The 16995-nt window shown below is 35.9% G+C and overlaps 1 protein-coding gene across 2 annotated transcripts in view; it reads right to left on the bottom strand.

Moving 5' to 3' along the window:
• TXNL1 (thioredoxin like 1) overlaps positions 1 to 16995 on the bottom strand; it is a 34527-nt gene that overhangs the window by 9845 nt on the left and 7687 nt on the right. For both annotated transcript variants that reach the window (XM_059139433.1, XM_059139434.1), the window contains exons 2-6: positions 12662 to 12758; positions 10584 to 10757; positions 5179 to 5301; positions 2336 to 2405; positions 337 to 509 (exon numbers count right to left, since the gene is read on the bottom strand). In XM_059139433.1, coding sequence (XP_058995416.1) covers positions 337 to 509; positions 2336 to 2405; positions 5179 to 5301; positions 10584 to 10757; positions 12662 to 12758 — 637 coding nt within the window. The remainder of the gene's footprint in view (positions 1 to 336; positions 510 to 2335; positions 2406 to 5178; positions 5302 to 10583; positions 10758 to 12661; positions 12759 to 16995) is intronic.

Raw genomic sequence — 16995 nt, 5'->3', positions numbered from 1 at the left:
CCAAAAACCGACTTTAAAGGATCATTTAAAATCACCTAGGATATGGGACACCTGGGTGGCTCAGTGGGTTAAAGCCACTGCCTTCGGCTGGGATCATGATCCCAGGGTCCTGGGATGGAGCCCAACATCTGGCTCTCTGCTCAGCGGGGAGCCTGCTTCCTCCTCTCTGCCTGCCTCTCTGCCTACTTGTGATTTCTCTCTCTGTTAAATAAATAAATAAAATCTTTTTAAAAAAATAAATAAATAAATAAAATAAAATCACCTAGGATACTAAAGGTATCCTAGCATGAACTGCTACCCACAAACTCATTAAATACAGGTGAAAATACTACTTACAGTTACACTGTTAACATTCTGAAACTTAACATAACGAAGTGGGACAATGCCATCTTCTTTAATATCATCCTCTGTTAGTTCCAGAGCTTGAGTTGGTTCACTTCTTTCTGCTTCTTCAAAATCCATAGACCGGGGTAGATTGATAAAAATTTTTACATATTTAGGACCCTGACCTATAAAATGGTAGAATAAAATTAACTGATAAATCAGCCTTGCAATACTTTCCTCCCTTCACCATTACATTCACACTATACAACCAGTCACACTCCCAAATACATGCACATACCTACCTAAATCTTTAGGAACTTTTGGAAATTCTGAGTATTTTCATAGCCATTTTTCTATAGACATTTTTTAATGCCTGCCAGCAGTATGCTAAGTTCTATGACTACTAGATTGAAACACATATGTACATTTGCAAACACATACACACACACAGACTTCCTGCCCTTGACTGTAGAAGCCACAGTGTGATAGACGCACTCCTACTAAGTGAGGAGGTACAGGGAAGGCAGCCACGCAGCCCAACAAGGTACCGGTTACCGTCTGAGCTAGGTCTTGTACTGCCAACAACTGGTACATTTGTTATTAAGGAGAAACGCATTACCAGTGACAACATTGAGCTAAAAGAAAATTAATTATACCAATTGCTGGGGCACCTGGGTGGCTCAGTGGGTTAAGCATCTGCCTTCAACTCAAGTTATGATCCCAGGGTCCTGGGATCAAGCCTCACATGGGGCTCTCCGCTCAGGGGGGAGCCTGCTTCTCCCTCTCCCTCTGCCCCTGACCCCCAGCTTACACTCCCTCTCTGGTTCACTCACTGTCTCTTAAATAAATAAATAAAATATTTTTAAAAAGTTATACAAATTACCAAATTTCACCTTAGGAATTAAGATGTGCTAAGCTGTTACATCACATTTAGAGAGAATGCCTTGGTCCCTTTAAACTTCAGGGTACAATCCAAAACCTGTATTTGGGGGCTAAGTAAGGAATCTTTAAGATATTCATATTGCTTATTCACCTCTGGAGCAACTGCTTTTACAGAATTCTTGTATTTTCACAATAAAGATACAATTTTATTAGTGAAAAATATTAATACATACAAATTTAAAACAGCAAAATGAGAAGAGAATGCTACCTAATAAATAGGGTGCTTGCACTTTCTTCCAATCAAAGAAAAATCCTACTCCTCACTACCTGCCAACACACAACCAAAATAAATCAATAGACAGGAAAAAAAGGAGGGAGATGAATAAGGAAAATCCCTTATTTATTTATTTATTCATTCATTCAGTCAGTCAGTCAGTCAGTCATTTATTTTTTAAAGATTTTATTTATCTATTTGACAGAGATCACAAGTAGGCAGAGAGGCAGGCAAAGAAAGGGGGGGGGGGGGGGAAGCCGGCTCCTGCTGAGCAGAGAGCCCGATGTGGGGCTTGATCCCAGGACCCTAGGATCATGACCCGAACCGAAGGCAGTGGCTTTAACCCACTGAGCCACCCAGGCACCCGGAAAATCCCTTATTTAATAGAAAGAGAAATACCAAGTCTGGAAAATCCTGTTTACGGCATCATAATATTTATAAATAAGTTGTAAAACTAGTAATGGTGAACACATAGGAAGATTCAGAACCTTTTTCATCTATAACAACGGAGTGTGAAATAAATCCCTCCCAGTTCTGATCCTGAAACATGCTACTTCAAACCTGGAGTCTTACAATAAGAATTGGAAGAAAAACTTTCTTTGTTTTTAGATTTCAAGATTAATTTTAGAAATTTTACTTTTAGAAATAAGATAAAATTTTCTTTTTCTGTTCCTTTTGGTTTCTAGTAATACCACATTATTTGCACATTCATTTATCTCCTTGCTTTGTTCCAGAAACAATTTCACTCTTTCCAAAACAAGGAATATCTACCTCTATAATTTAATAAAAAGTTTTACACATGAGCTTAACAGATCCACAGAGCAGGAAGTTAAAGAAAAGCTGTCCATTACTCACCATTATCTGGCCCTTGAAATTTCATTGAATAAAGCTTGACAGGTTGATTAAACGCCACAGTAATAAGCAGCTGTGAAGAAAATAAAAAGTTTCATTTTATTTTTTTTTTAAAAGATTTTATTTATTTATTTGACAGAGAGAAATCACAAGTAGTCGGAGAGGCAGGCAGAGAGAGAGAGGGAAGCAGGCTCCCTGCTGAGCAGAGAGCCCGATGCTGAACTCGATCCCAGGACCCTGAGATCATGACCTGAGCCGAAGGCAGCGGCTTAACCCACTGAGCCACCTAGGCGCCCCAAAAGTTTCATTTTAAAAGGGCTCTTGAACACCTTGAATACACACAACAGCTATTTAGACTTAAAACTTAAGTCTAAAGGGGCGCCTGGGTGGCTCAGTGGGTTAAGCCTCTGCCTTCCGCTCAGGTCATGATCTCAGAGTCATGGGATCGAGCCCTGCATCGGGCTCCCTGCTCAGCAGGGAGCCTGCTCCCACCGCCCCCCTGCCTGACTCTCTGCCTACTTGTGATCTCTGTCAAATAAATAAATAAAATCTTAGGGGGAAAAAAATTGTTATTCATATATTTAAAATATTTAAAACATTCAAATATTTAAAAAATTTAAAATAATTCAAAGACAAAATATTCGATTCATAAAACCAATGTAATATAAAAAATCAGTAAGTTGAAAGTAACTTGACTAGACTGACATTTGAGAAATACAATCATCTATTATTCACATAAGGGAATGACAACAAAATTTAATGGAATAAATTAAATTAAATTAAAAATTGGCATGGGGGGGCACCTGGCTGGCTTAGTCAGTAGAGCATGCAACACTTTATCTAGAAGCTGTGAGGTGGAACCCATTACTGGCTATAGAGCCTACTAAAATAAGGTGGGGGCAGGGGGAAATGCATATGAACCTAATGTCTTGTGACCTGTGAACTGACAAGCAATTTGTCTCCCAAAAAAATCAAACAAAATCCAAATTAAAATTCAAACTATATATTTTAGCATATAGCTTAACATTTTATAGAATGGTTTGTCAAGCATCTACCCAACATCATTTGACAATCTGAAGACAATGCAGAGTATATGAAGAAACTAGCCCTCAAATGCACTCTATTTGGTCCAAAACTCAAGTGAATAAGACTTTTAATAGCTCTATAGTAACCTCCAAACCTCCATCCTAAACTTATTGGACTTAACTGAATTTAGAAGGCCACATAAGGGAACTAGGATATGAAATGCTGTCAGGTTGCCCTCTCTCTCTCTCTCTCTATCAGAAACCATGAATCATTTGCTCTATCTTCTTTCTAGGGGAAATCATGTCTGATGTACATATCTATACTTCCACCTTAGAAGGAAGATTTCCCCGTCAGCAGAACTTCCAGCAGAACTTCCGGGAGGCTATGGTCAGTCAGTTCTGCTGCTATGCATCATCACATTCCATTCAGGGCACCATTTATAAGGACACAACTGTGAACAATATTCTTAAAACTATTCAGTAAAGTAGTTATGATTAGAGTAAAAATGGAATTTGGATTTATGATTTCAGGATCACTGTGATCTGTTTGCCTCAGAAAATACCCAGACTATTTCCTTTGGTTATGTAATTACTTTTTATACTTGACCTGCAATAGTGTGTCAAAAAATAATAAGCATGACATGTTTACAGAAACTTGAACCACAGGAGAAAAGAATGGAAAGCTAGAAACAAATCAAGTCAGTAAGAATATGATACCGTCTTCCTAAAGTCTGCAAAGAATCATTTACCTCCTTTAAGAAAAAGAAGCATGATCAGATTATGTTTTCTTTAAGATTTTATTTATTTGAGAGAGAGAGCAAAGATACACATTTTTAGATTGAACTAAAAGACAATTTCTAATAAAAATAAATCCTGATACAGAGTCTATTAATAAATGGTATCCAAATAAGAAGGGGCAGAGGGAAAGGAGAAGCAGACTCCCCATTGAGCAGGGAGCCTGATGCTGGGCTGGATCCCAGGACCCTGGGATCATGACCTGAGCTGAAGGGAGACGCTTAATGGAGTGGGACACCCAAGTGCCCCAGACTTAAGCTTTGAAGAGTAACTTTTGTGAACATGTAGAAGATGAACTGGAATGGGGACAAAGCAAAGACAGTGGATTAGAAAGTAAGTTAAAGAAAGTCAGAGTCGGGGCGCCTGGGTGGTTCAGTGGATTAAAGCCTCTTCCTTCAGCTCAGGTCATGATCCCAGGGGTCTGGGATCGAGCCCCACATCGGGCTCTCTGCTCAGCAGCGAGCCCGTTTCCTCCCTCTCACTCTGCCTGCCTCTCTGCCTACTTGTGATCTCTCTCTGTCAAATAAATAAATAAAATCTTAAAAAAAAAAAAAAAAGTCAGAGTCAAGATGAAGATAATGATGGCTTCACTAAGGCAGTACTATACTTCCCTGTGACAACAATTCAGGGAAGTACAATACAGGTTTACCTCTGGGAATGAGGACCACACACATGGGAGGGCTCATCTAGTTAGTCTCTATTTCTCAGGTACAAACTCAGTTGGGTGAGTAAAAAACATGGAAGACAGGTCAAAAATGAACATAGGACTTAAGCATAGTGAAGGCTCAATTCAGTAGTGGAGCCAATCCAAAACTCCGAGGTTCTGTGTAATGTACCTGGCAGCTTGCAGAGAACAGAGAACGAAGGTGGGTCTGCACCATCAAAGAAACTAAAACTTATAAAAAGGAAAGGAAGTGGTCATGTGCAAAGGAGAAACATAAAACCATGGATGGAAACATGATGATGAACCCAGAGCGGGCATAAATATCGATGATCCCAAGAAGCTTTAATTTAAATATCAATTACCTGTTCATCACAATCAGATTCCAAGAAGGTCATATCTTTTCGTAAACAGTTGTCAAATCCATGCTCATCACTTTCATTAAGACACTCACAGCCAGCTTTGTTAATAAAAGGCATTAAATCCATCTGAAAAAAATTAAATCAAGACTTTAGGCAAAGTATTTGAATTTGGTATAACAATCTAACAAATTAACAATCTAACAAATTTATGTTTGGTATAACAATGTTTGGTATAACAATCTAACAAATAATGTAAATATTCTTTATTAATGTAAATATTGTAAATATGTGATTCTCTCTAGGCAATTTTAAAGAAAACTTCTCTTATAAAACAGTTACTAAAATTTTTATAATAATTTTTTCATTTGAATTTCTGACCAAGATCTACTACTATTAAAGCTAAATCTAGGCTTAGCTCACTTGATAAGGTATCAAAAACTAAGTCTTTAATGAAAAGATTATAAAACGTTGACTTGTACTTTTGTATTACCAGTGTTTCGCAAAGCTAAATATGCAAATTAAAATATCCATAAGATCCAAGAAAAGCCTGCCTCCCTCTTCTTGTGGTCATGTACTCTTAAACCTATATTCATAAAGAGTTTACATATAAGATGAATAACAAGGATTAAAACATTTGTTATTATGGAAAATTTCAAGCATATATAAATAATACAGTGAACCTCACGTCCTCAACTCCCAGCTACAATAATCAACTCATGGCCACTCTTGTTTCTTCTTTACCCTGCAAGCAGTCCCTACCCCTGCTGTTTTCAAATAAATCTTAGGCATTGCTTCATTTCTTTCAAGAACATTTCATTGTGTTCATGAACATTGCTAAGAGATAAGGACTCAAAAAATCCTCTGGGATGCCTGGGTGGCTCAGTTGGTTAAACATCTGCCTTCAGTTCAGGTATGATCCCAGGACCCTAGGTCCAAGCCCCACATCAGGATCCTTGCTCATTGGGGAGCCTGCTTCTCCCTTGCTTGTGATGCACACGCACGCTCTCTCTCCAGCTGACAAATAAAATCTTTTAAAAAATCCTAAATATTGGGGCACCTGGGTGGCTCAGTGGGTTAAAGCCTCTGCCTTCGACTCAGGTCATGATCCCAGGGTCCTGGGATTGAGCCCCCCATTGGGCTCTTTGCTCAGCAGGGAGCCTGCTTCCCTTCCTCTCTCTCTGCCTAACTGTGTTTTCTGTCAAATAAATAAAGTATTTTTAAAATAAATAAATAAATAATCTTAAATATTATCACAACTGAAACAATGAGTAATACTTTATTATTAGCAAATATCCATATTTGAATTTCTTCAGTTGTCTAGTAAATGTTTTACAGTTGAACTATTAGAATAAGAATCCAAAATCCATACACTGTAGTTGGTTAATGTAATTCAAATCTCCTTTAATCTATGGACATTTAGCACCCACAGATTTCTAATATTCTAGAGTTTGCTGGCTGATTGCTTCCATGTGGTTGTCATTTAACATTTTCCTGTCTCCCGTGTATGCGTTAATAGTCCAACACAACACCAGAGATGTGACAGTGGTCATCCCCATGTTGTTTCTGACTTTAGTAAGAGTGCCTCTGGTGCTCCTCCATTAAGATATTATTGATTCCTTTAGGAATAAATGGGCATTGAATTCTGTTAAATGCCTTTTCTGCATATTAGGAGATCATAATCTTTCTCTTCTAGATCACTGGATTTTGTTTACTAACATTGTAAGAGCTTTACAACAATTGTTCCTAATTGGAACTGGTCGGTAGCTTTTGTTATACAACACTGTCTGGGGGACTAATGGCATTATATCTGACCTAACTACACACTGACATATTCTAGAAATATGCAATTGGAAATAAATATCACTACCTATGTAATCAACTTGCCAATAATGAGGAAAGAATAACAGAAAAACCATCAGATAAATCCAGATTGTGGGACAGTCTAAGACAGACAGTCCAACCTGCGCTGTGCAATAAGATAGCCATTAGCCACATGTGGAGATTTAAAATTGATTAAAAGTAAATAAAATTTAAAATTCAGTTCCTCAGTTGCACTAGTCATGTAACAAATGCACAATAGCCACATGTACCTACTAGGTACTGGCTACCATATTTGACTGGTACCAGTTTAAACTTCCAAAAAAAGGCTGTCATGAATGGAAAAAAAAAAAGACATGTCTCCAGAACACTAAAGAGAAACAACTTAAATGTAATGCATGATCCTTGACTTGATCCTAGACAGGGCAAAAATAGCTATAAAGACTATTCTGGAGGGGTGTCTGGGTGGCTCAGTTGGGTAAGCATCTGTCTCTGGCTCAGGTCAGGATCCTGGGGTTCTGGGATTAAGCACCACATCAGGCTCTCTGCTCAGGCAGGAGTCTGCTTCTCCCTCTCCCTCTGCCCCTCCATCCGCTTGTGCTCTCTTTCAAATAAATAATAAAATCTTAAAAAAATATATTCTGGAGATAATTAAGAAAATGTGAATGTAGGCTTTAAGTATCAGAGATACTGTACATTGTTAAATTTCTTAGGCGTGATAATGGTATCATGGTTATGTAAATGAATGTTCTTGCTCCTAGAAGCTATAGGCTAATAAAATATTTAGAGATGAACCATCACGATGTCTATAGTTTTAAATGATTCTGTAGAAGGTAAAAGTGGATAAGTACATATCGAGAAAGCAAAAACAGCGAAATATTTACAACTGATGAACACAGGTGAATGGTTATATATGTGTGTTTGCTGTACTACTGCTCTGTCAATTGTTTTGTTTAATAAATTTCACCTTTCTTTTTTAGAGGGGGAAAATCTAACATAAGACACACGGGAATTTAGAAAAACCTTTCTATGCTTCTAGTTTGGGTTAACGAAAGATCTTACTACACAAATTCGGGTCACTTAAGGTTTCATTTCATTTTGATGAATGATGACAAAATCTGTAAACCAAAATCTACAGTTCAGAGGTCAGAATACTAAAATACACATATAAACCTCAAGATTGGGTGCCTGGGTGGCTCAGTGGTTAAGCCGCTGCCTTCGGCTCAGGTCATGATCCCAGGGTCCTGGGATCGAGTCCCGCATCGGGCTCTCTGCTCAGCAGGGAGCCTGCTTCCTCCTCTCTCTCTCTCTCTCTGCCTGCCTCTCTGCCTACTTGTGATTTCTCTCTGTCAAATAAATAAATAAAATCTTAAAAAAAAAAAAAAAAAAAAAAAAAAAAAAATAAAATAAAATAAACCTCAAGATTCAGAACATATGCAAATCCAACTTCAATTCCAGAGTGCCCAGTACTCAAACTTCTGGGGGAGAGGAAGACTTGATTTTGATGGCCCTCTCACTGCCACTTAGAACCAAACTAGGTACTCTTAGCAAATATGGAAAAGAGAACATTTTAAACTTTCCCATGCTTCAATCAACGCTTTAAAAACTAGAAGTCATTACATTCACAAAAATACTGTCTTACTTCTGAATAAGAACTATTATGATTCTTAATGTTTTGAGTATCACATCTACATTTATTGCAATATTTCAAACCCCTCTGAGATAGGAGTACCTCTCTTACTCTGGCTTCAATCAAATTAGGAGTTCCAAAACTAGTATGTATAAACTCAGTATCTTGTATAACTTCTTAGTGTTAAGACATAACTGAAAGTCTTTAAAACCAAAATTTTATTTTAAAATTGTCAATACATTTTTGTAATACTAATACTTAGACCTACTTAAGGCTTTCATTCATTGACTTACTCCCATTTAGTTTCTATTTGTCTTGTGAGAATGATGACATTCTCAGAAACACATTACCAAAATCTTAAATATTTAATAATCTTGTAGACATATAGTTCAAAACTTTTAATGTTTTGACTGACACCTGATGGAAAAAATGAAAATGTTTTTAATAGCCTTTCACACCGTATGCATAACATCTGCATGGAAACTAAATTTTTTTAATTTCTTAAAACTTCATTTTTTCCTGCTTATTTCCTACCTGAGGTCATAACACTGATAATCACACTTAGCTGATGTGTAAAGAAGTATCCCTCTAGCTAAACAGCAGGATTGTTGAGCTCCTAAGACCTTTTCATGCAAAAACCCTTAGTAAATACAGGGGAAAAAAAATACAAAGATGTAAACACAACAGTTTACAAGTCAAATAATTTCCAAAATTTTCCAAAAGGTGTCACAAACCTGACTTATACAGCACGCTCATACTTTCTAACTGCATATTATAATTCCAAATTATTACATAACAGTTCTATTTTAAATAGACATTAACTGTCTCCCTCAATTAATGCCAGTACAACATGTTAAACACACTTTTTGAAGACACAACCCTCAGTCCCCCACACACAAAAAGACTTTCTCATATGTATCTGACTGGAGTAGGAGAGTCTCCTTATTCAGCAGGAATTTAAGGAACTTTACGTAAAGAACGTCTAGTCCATGACATCGATCTGCTTTACTGTACTTGATACACATTCTTTCATACATCAGCTTTAACTAGAGGTAATCACTATTTTTTAAAAAGTTCATTTTTTATCTGTAACTACAATGAACTTTATAACAAGAAAAATTAGGAAAGATATATACAAATATATATTTTAGTATGCAGGATTAACCAATTTGTATAAATGAGTCAGTTACCATGAATTACTTCTGAATTTTGGTCCTTCCTGAATAGCTCTTATGATATAGACGCTGAATTGTAACTATTTGTATTATGCAATTTTCAAACACTTTTAAGTTCCTAAGTCTTCAAGTTTTTAGTTGAATAACTTACTCTCAAAACTCAGAAAAACATATCCAATAGCAAAGTCACATATGAGCCGAAAACAAAATAAATAGGTTTTTTTTTTTTTTTTTAGCAGAAAGAAAGAGGTGCCATAAAAGAAGGGATACATTAAAAAGGAGAGAAAAACTAAAAGAAGCGGCAGGAAAAGGAGTCCAGCATATAAAGATCACACATTAAAATTTACATGTCATTTTACTCAATTGTCAAAACCTGAAAAATTTTTCCAACGCACATTTCTTCACATTTTTGGAAAAAAATGTATAATTTTAAAATTATGTATAAATAAATCATACATTATATGTAATAAAATGAAAATTAAATGTATATATAAAAATATATACATTAAAAATGATTAAATGTTTAAAACTGGCTATTAAGACAATTCAGAAAGTAGGTTTAAAAAAGAAAACAAGTAGCGAAAAGAATTAAGAAAAATTGTTTCTCATGAGGGCTTAAGATTATAATGCATACAAGAGAAGCAATACCCAATAGTCAGCTAATGAAATTACTTTTAAAGATCTTATTTGAAAGTATTCTTAACTAGCAAAAGATAACAGTCAATATCATTTTAACCAAATAATGAGAAGAGATGTATCATGATTTCACTTTTAAGTCTACCTACATAGCCTTTTGGAATATCTGTGTCCTCATTGCTTCCAGGGTCATTTTCTAAGTGCTGCTTGATTTTTTCTTCTAATCCAACAGCATCTGCTCCTTGATACTGATCAATTCTCACTTTGTTTCGAAAAAACAGAAATGTAGGTGTTGCTGATATATTGTTGGTGGCAGCTGTTCCCTAGAATTGGCAAGTTAGATACTGTTAATGATTAAAATTTACCTTAAACCACGCTGAATATTCATTCTACATCTCTATAGAAGTTAAATATCCAAGGATGAACAAAACCACATAAAATAATTTATTCCCAATTGTTATTTAAGAAAAAACAGACCTACTACTGAGGGCACAACTACATTACCTTCAAATTCCCAATGAAGAATAACATGCATTTTTATCAATTTTAGTGTTAAACACTTAACCCCCTAGTAGAACAATTAGCTTCCAATACAGAAATTATGTTTTATACCACCAGGCAGAGTTTTCACAAGTACATGCTGTTTCTTAAATGGAGAAGCCCAAAAGGGTATTGACATGTCAATGCTACTAGAAAAAAATTCAGATCTGAACAACAGTAGCCCATCTCTCCATGAAAATGAAGTAACTTTACTCAACTCTACTCATAGAAATGGCTTCTGACCTCCCATCAAATACACTGCAACAACTACCTTTTACAATTCTGTTCCAACTCCACTATATTATAAAACTAAGTACTGAGCGGAAATGAGCTAATTAACCACTGACTCATGACTTAAACTTTTCATAAGTGTAAAGAAAATAGTAAAGCAAATATGTCACCTTGCATATTCAAATACTATGAAGAGATATCACTACATTGTTTAAAGAAAAAAAAAGCATAAAATTTACATAGAGATGCCGTCTCTAAACCTCAAAAAATTTTTTTTAAAAAAGACAACATGATTGACATTTTAGAACAGTATTGTCCAAAAAATATATAAGACATAAATGTGGGCCACACATGATTTTAAATTGCCAGTATCCCAGCATTTTAAGCAGCCAACATAAAAAAGTACAGAGAAACAAATGAAATCAATTTTAATAATATATTTTAGTAAATCTAATAATTGCATTGTCAACACACCGTAAAAAAAAGTGACATATTTTACATTTTTTTTATACTAAGCCTTCAAAATCCTATGTGTATTTTACACTTATAGCACTTCTCAATTTCGATTTGCCACATTTCAAGTGTGTAGTAACCACATGCTGCTAGTGGCTATCATACTGGAAATAAAACTCCAGAACAGAGCTCCAGAGACAGTGAATACAGAAATAAGGGCCAGTAATGGGAGTCCAGTAGTATGCAACAGAAGTACTAAGCAATATTACAGGATTTAAACCAAACCCAAACTACTTACTACAAACTATTGTAACATTTACAGACTCTTTTCACACTCAGAAATGTATCAAAGACAAAACCTCACCAAAAAGAGGATCCACACAGCTATTCCTTAGTAAGAACCAAAAACAACATTTTCAGTGTTGGAAGGAACCTTGAAAATTTTTTCCCATTAATTCCTCCCTACTTCCACATATGCAAACATAGAACTGTCACAGAGCCATTCAGACTAAGTAATCAGGGCAATCTCCCAACAACACTGCTGCTCAATGGACGGTAATTAACACTTTCAGGTTTCTGCTGAGTATGCAGCTTTGAAGCTATGATTACAAACTAACCCGATCAATCCAATTCTAACTACAATCACGAATTCTCTGCCATGGCTTTCAAATCAAACAATGCCTCAGCAATAAAAGATACTATTCTCAATTTGCAAAAGATAAACAAAAAATGTAAAAAAAAAAAAAAGGACTTCCAGGGGACTGATTTAGTTCAATAGCTCATTAGTTTTATGTCAGAAAGATATTAACAAACCCAGAAGCAATTAATACTGAACTACCCTTTTTAACTAAAGCAGCCACAATAACATTTATAATTCATGTCCATATAACATTTCCCCATCTTCAAAGAAGTACTATGTGCATAAAGAGAGAAACAAAGGATGATAATAATGTTGAATTTCAAACCAATGAAAAAAATTTTTTAAAGGACTCCTTTCTCTTACCTGACACTGATGTACATCAACTTCCAAGAAAACTGCCTGTGGATACTTATTACTCATAGAACTGAATGCCGGGGCAATCCTTAAACATGGTCCACACCTGTGAGAAAGGTAAAAAACATGCTTGATAAAAAAACAAAAACAAAACAAAAAACCCACAAAAAACTGTATTAATTTATACTCTGAAGAATTTGTTAAAATATGAAATTAAACAAAATCTCATCATCTTAGCTTTGGTCTTTCTAGTCTCTTCCACGAGATTATTTAGATATACTTGCATCAATACCACACTGTCTTAATGACTAAAGATTTATACTAAGTTTTAAAGTCTAATAATGTTAAGTCTTCTGTTTTCTCACTGAGAAAAATTAAAGATGGAAATAAATAAAAGGAGGAATATACTATGCTTATAAACTGGAAAACTCAACAGTGTCAACCTGTCAATTCTCCTAAATTTGACCCTTAGAATCAATGGAAAATCCCAGTAAGTTTTATTGCCCAAGTTAACAATTTTAAATTCTAAAATTTATAGGGAAATACCAAAGATAACCCAAGCCATTCTGAGGTTCAAAGCTGAGAAAATTACATTACTGAATAAGAACAATCACAAAGCTTTGCAAATTAAGAGTGTACAGTATCAGTAAAAGAATAAACAAACTGACCAATGTAAAAGAATAGGTCCAGAAACAAACCAATCCTACACAGAGTACCTATTTATCAAACATTTGACAGAGCACTGCAGCGGGGAAAGGATGGTCTTTTCAATAAGCAGTGCTGTGTCAAGAGGATACTCACATGGGAAGATAAATGAATCTTGGCCCCCATACCTCACACCATATACAAAACCAATTCCAGATGGAATTGTTTTTGTCATAGTAATGGATGACAGATCTAAATATGAAAGGTAAAACAATAACAGTTTTAAGAAAAAAATACAAAGGATATTTTCAAAACTCTGGAGTGACTTCTTAAAACACAAAAAACAGGGGTCCCTGGATGGCTCAGTGGGTTAAAGCCTCTGCCTTCAGTTTTTTTTTTTTTTTTTTTTTTTTTAAAGATTTTTTCTTTATTTATCTGACAGAGATCACAAGCAGGCAGAGAGGCAGGCAGAGAGAGAGGAGGAAGCAGGCTCCCTGCAGCACAGAGAGCCCGATGTGGGGCTCGATCCCAGGACCCTGGGATCATGACCTGAGCCGAAGGCAGAGGCTTAACCCACTGAGCCACCCAGGTGCCCCTGCCTTCAGTTTAGATCATGATCTCAGGGTCCTGGAATCAAGCCCTGCGTCAGCAGGGAGCCTGTTTCCTCCTCTCTCTCTGCCTGCCTCTTTGCCTACTTGCGATCTCTGTCAAATAAATAAGTGATATCTTAAAAAAAAAAAAAAAGGAAAAAAGGGAATAATTGATATATTGGAATATACTTGATAAATGGGAAGATATCAAGACCTTGTGTTCATCGAGATACCATTTAGAGAGTGAAAAGACCCCATAGAGTGGTTAAAAAAAAAAATCTGTGAAACATATTGAAAGGCTTATACTGCTAATATGTAAAGAATTCATACAAATCAGTAAGAACAAGACTGACACCCAAAAGGAAACTGGGTAAACTCTTAAACCAGTACATGACAAATGAGGTTATCCTAACAGTCAATAAATATGAAAAGATATCTGACTTCATCTGTCACTAGGGAAGCTTGGGAAATGCAAATTAAAACCTCCACTGATACAGCTAAAACAAAAAAAAAGTATAATAGAGCATTACCAAGAATATGGAGCAACTGAACTGTTTCATGACTATGCATACTTTAGGGGCATAACCACTTTAGGGGTAAAGAAAAGAAACTGTCAGTATCTGCTAAACAAAGACCTATGCCTACCTCATATGCATGTCTAAAGTATAGAAACAACAGAAACATCTACATATGTTTGCCTTAGGGCATTTGAAAAAAATAATGATAGTAGTAATATTTCTAATAACCAAAAGTGTTGACTACTTAAATTTCTATCAACACAGAATGAGGAAATTCATTGCAGCTACTCATACTGTGGAATACTATAATGTCATGCAAAACCACAGATTAATTCACAAATAATACTGAGAAAAGTGGTGCATCATATGATTCCATTTATACACAGTTCAAATACAGACAAAACAAATCAATGGTACTATAAATAAGGACAAAGGTTATCTTTCTGAGAGTTAAAGACAGGACAGGGTCATGGGAGATATCAAAAGGCTAGTTATGCTCTGTCTATCCAGAAGCTGATTACATGGGCATGTGTGTTCAGTTTACAAAAATTAACTAAGCCATACATTTATAATTGTGCATTATGTTGTATCTCAATAAAAATTTAGACAAAAATCTTAGCAACAGCAGACAGGAGCACAAGGAAAAGCAAATTCTGAATCACAAAATGTTCAAACTCACTAATGTTCATCCCCAAGCTGTGATTATCTCTCCAGTCTTCAAATTTTTTTTTTTTAAGATTTTATTTATTTATTTGACAGACAGATCAGAAATAGGCAGAGAAGCAGGCAGAGTGAGAGAGAAGGAAACAGGCTCCCTGCTGAGCAGAGAGCCTGATGTGGGGCTAGATCCCAGGACCCTGGGATCATGACCCAAGCTGAAGGCAGAGGCTTCAACCCACGGAGCCACCCAGGTGCCCTCCAGTCTTCAAATTTTAATCAGTATATTCATCCCATGCCATCCTTAAACCTCATACCAAAAAAGCTAACAAAATAAGCAATTAAGTTCTTTAATATTAAGCTTGGTACTTCTGAAAGTAGATTTTTGGATCTTCTCCTCAAATAAGTCCGGAGACCCAAATTATAAAGAAAAAAATATTTACAGTCACTAAACCTATGTTTGTTAAAATACTTTTCCTTATCACTAAGTCTTAAACATTACAGATGGGAGTACCAATTGTTAGATCCTTTCTTAAGGGCCATTAATCATGATTTGTCCATTTTAAATAAACACAACCCAAGATTCAACAATCTCATTTCTATACATCCATACTACCTTAAGGTTAACTCATTTTTGCAATATGTATAACAAAGTTCAATGCAATGTTTACAATGATAAAAAAATTAGAAACAATCTAAATGGCAATCAAGAGAAAAATAGTTTAATATGGTATGACACATACATACCAGGGGATAAGGATAATCTGTAAATCGGCACTGTTTACAAAGATGTGTATATATATACACATTAGGTGTGTCGCACAATAATCAGTTAGTTACTTCTGCAAGGTAAGACTGGAAAAGGAAGAGAGTTTAGGGGAGACTTTAAATTATTCATAATTCTGTATCTTTTTTTTTTAGGATGAACAGGTACCTTTATTTTAAAATATTAAATAACTTGAGACTAGAGAATTAAACACTAACTGCATTTAAACGGGTGTCCCAAATGAAACAGAGCTATCTATGCTACACTACAATACACTCATTCCTGGAAAAAAAATCTCCATTATGCAAAAGCATGCATTCAAAATAAGACTTATGGGAAAATTGGACTGAGGCAAACCATTTAAATCGATATGACTTTGTAAAAATATCCCTAAGAAAAAGGAGTAAAGTACTCAGGAAACACTTTGACAGTTGGGCAGGTGGCTCAAACCTAGAGGCTACCTCAGGGAATATTTTAAATGAGTAACAACGGATGTGTGCATTTCAGGTGCTCTGACAATGCAGGTGGAAGCAGAGCTCCAGGCCATGGGGCTGTGGGAGGAAGTGCAACACTGACAATGAAGTCCTCTTGGGAACAAGTGTTGGGTACAAGTGCTTCTGTTAAACTGTAATAACTCTCTTAAAATAAACGTGGAAGAGGGGTGCCTGGGTGGCTCAGCTGGTTAAAGCCTCTGCCTTTGGCTCAGGTCATGATCCCAGGGTCCTGGGGTCAAGCCCCACATCAGCAGGGAGCCTGCTTCCTCCTCTCTCTCTGCCTACTTGTGATCTGTCAAATAAATAAATAAAATATTTAAAAAAATAAATAAATAAACGTGGAAGAGAGCTTGCCTGTATGGCTGAGGGTTCTTCTTCCTGCTAAAGGTTCTATTTCCATTTCTGTTCCTCACTGCCTAGGAAAAATAGAATACAAACCAACAGAACTTCCACACTATACTGACATCATGCTCACCAGGCATGTATGAGCTAACAAGTGTTAAGAAAAAAAGAAATTCTTGTATCTAAAATAAATGTCCTAAGACAACTGTTCCCTTTCAAACTTTAACCTTATCTAGATCGTCTGTTTAATTTCAGTTAGCCATCACAGACAGGTTGTAACTGTAGTCAAAAATCAAAATAAGCCCTGGAACACAAAAGCAGAACGGCATAC

The sequence above is a fragment of the Mustela lutreola genome, chromosome 11, assembly GCF_030435805.1.
Source record: "Mustela lutreola isolate mMusLut2 chromosome 11, mMusLut2.pri, whole genome shotgun sequence".
Classification (NCBI taxonomy): domain Eukaryota; kingdom Metazoa; phylum Chordata; class Mammalia; order Carnivora; family Mustelidae; genus Mustela; species Mustela lutreola.
This window is presented reverse-complemented; position numbering and strand designations above follow the sequence as displayed.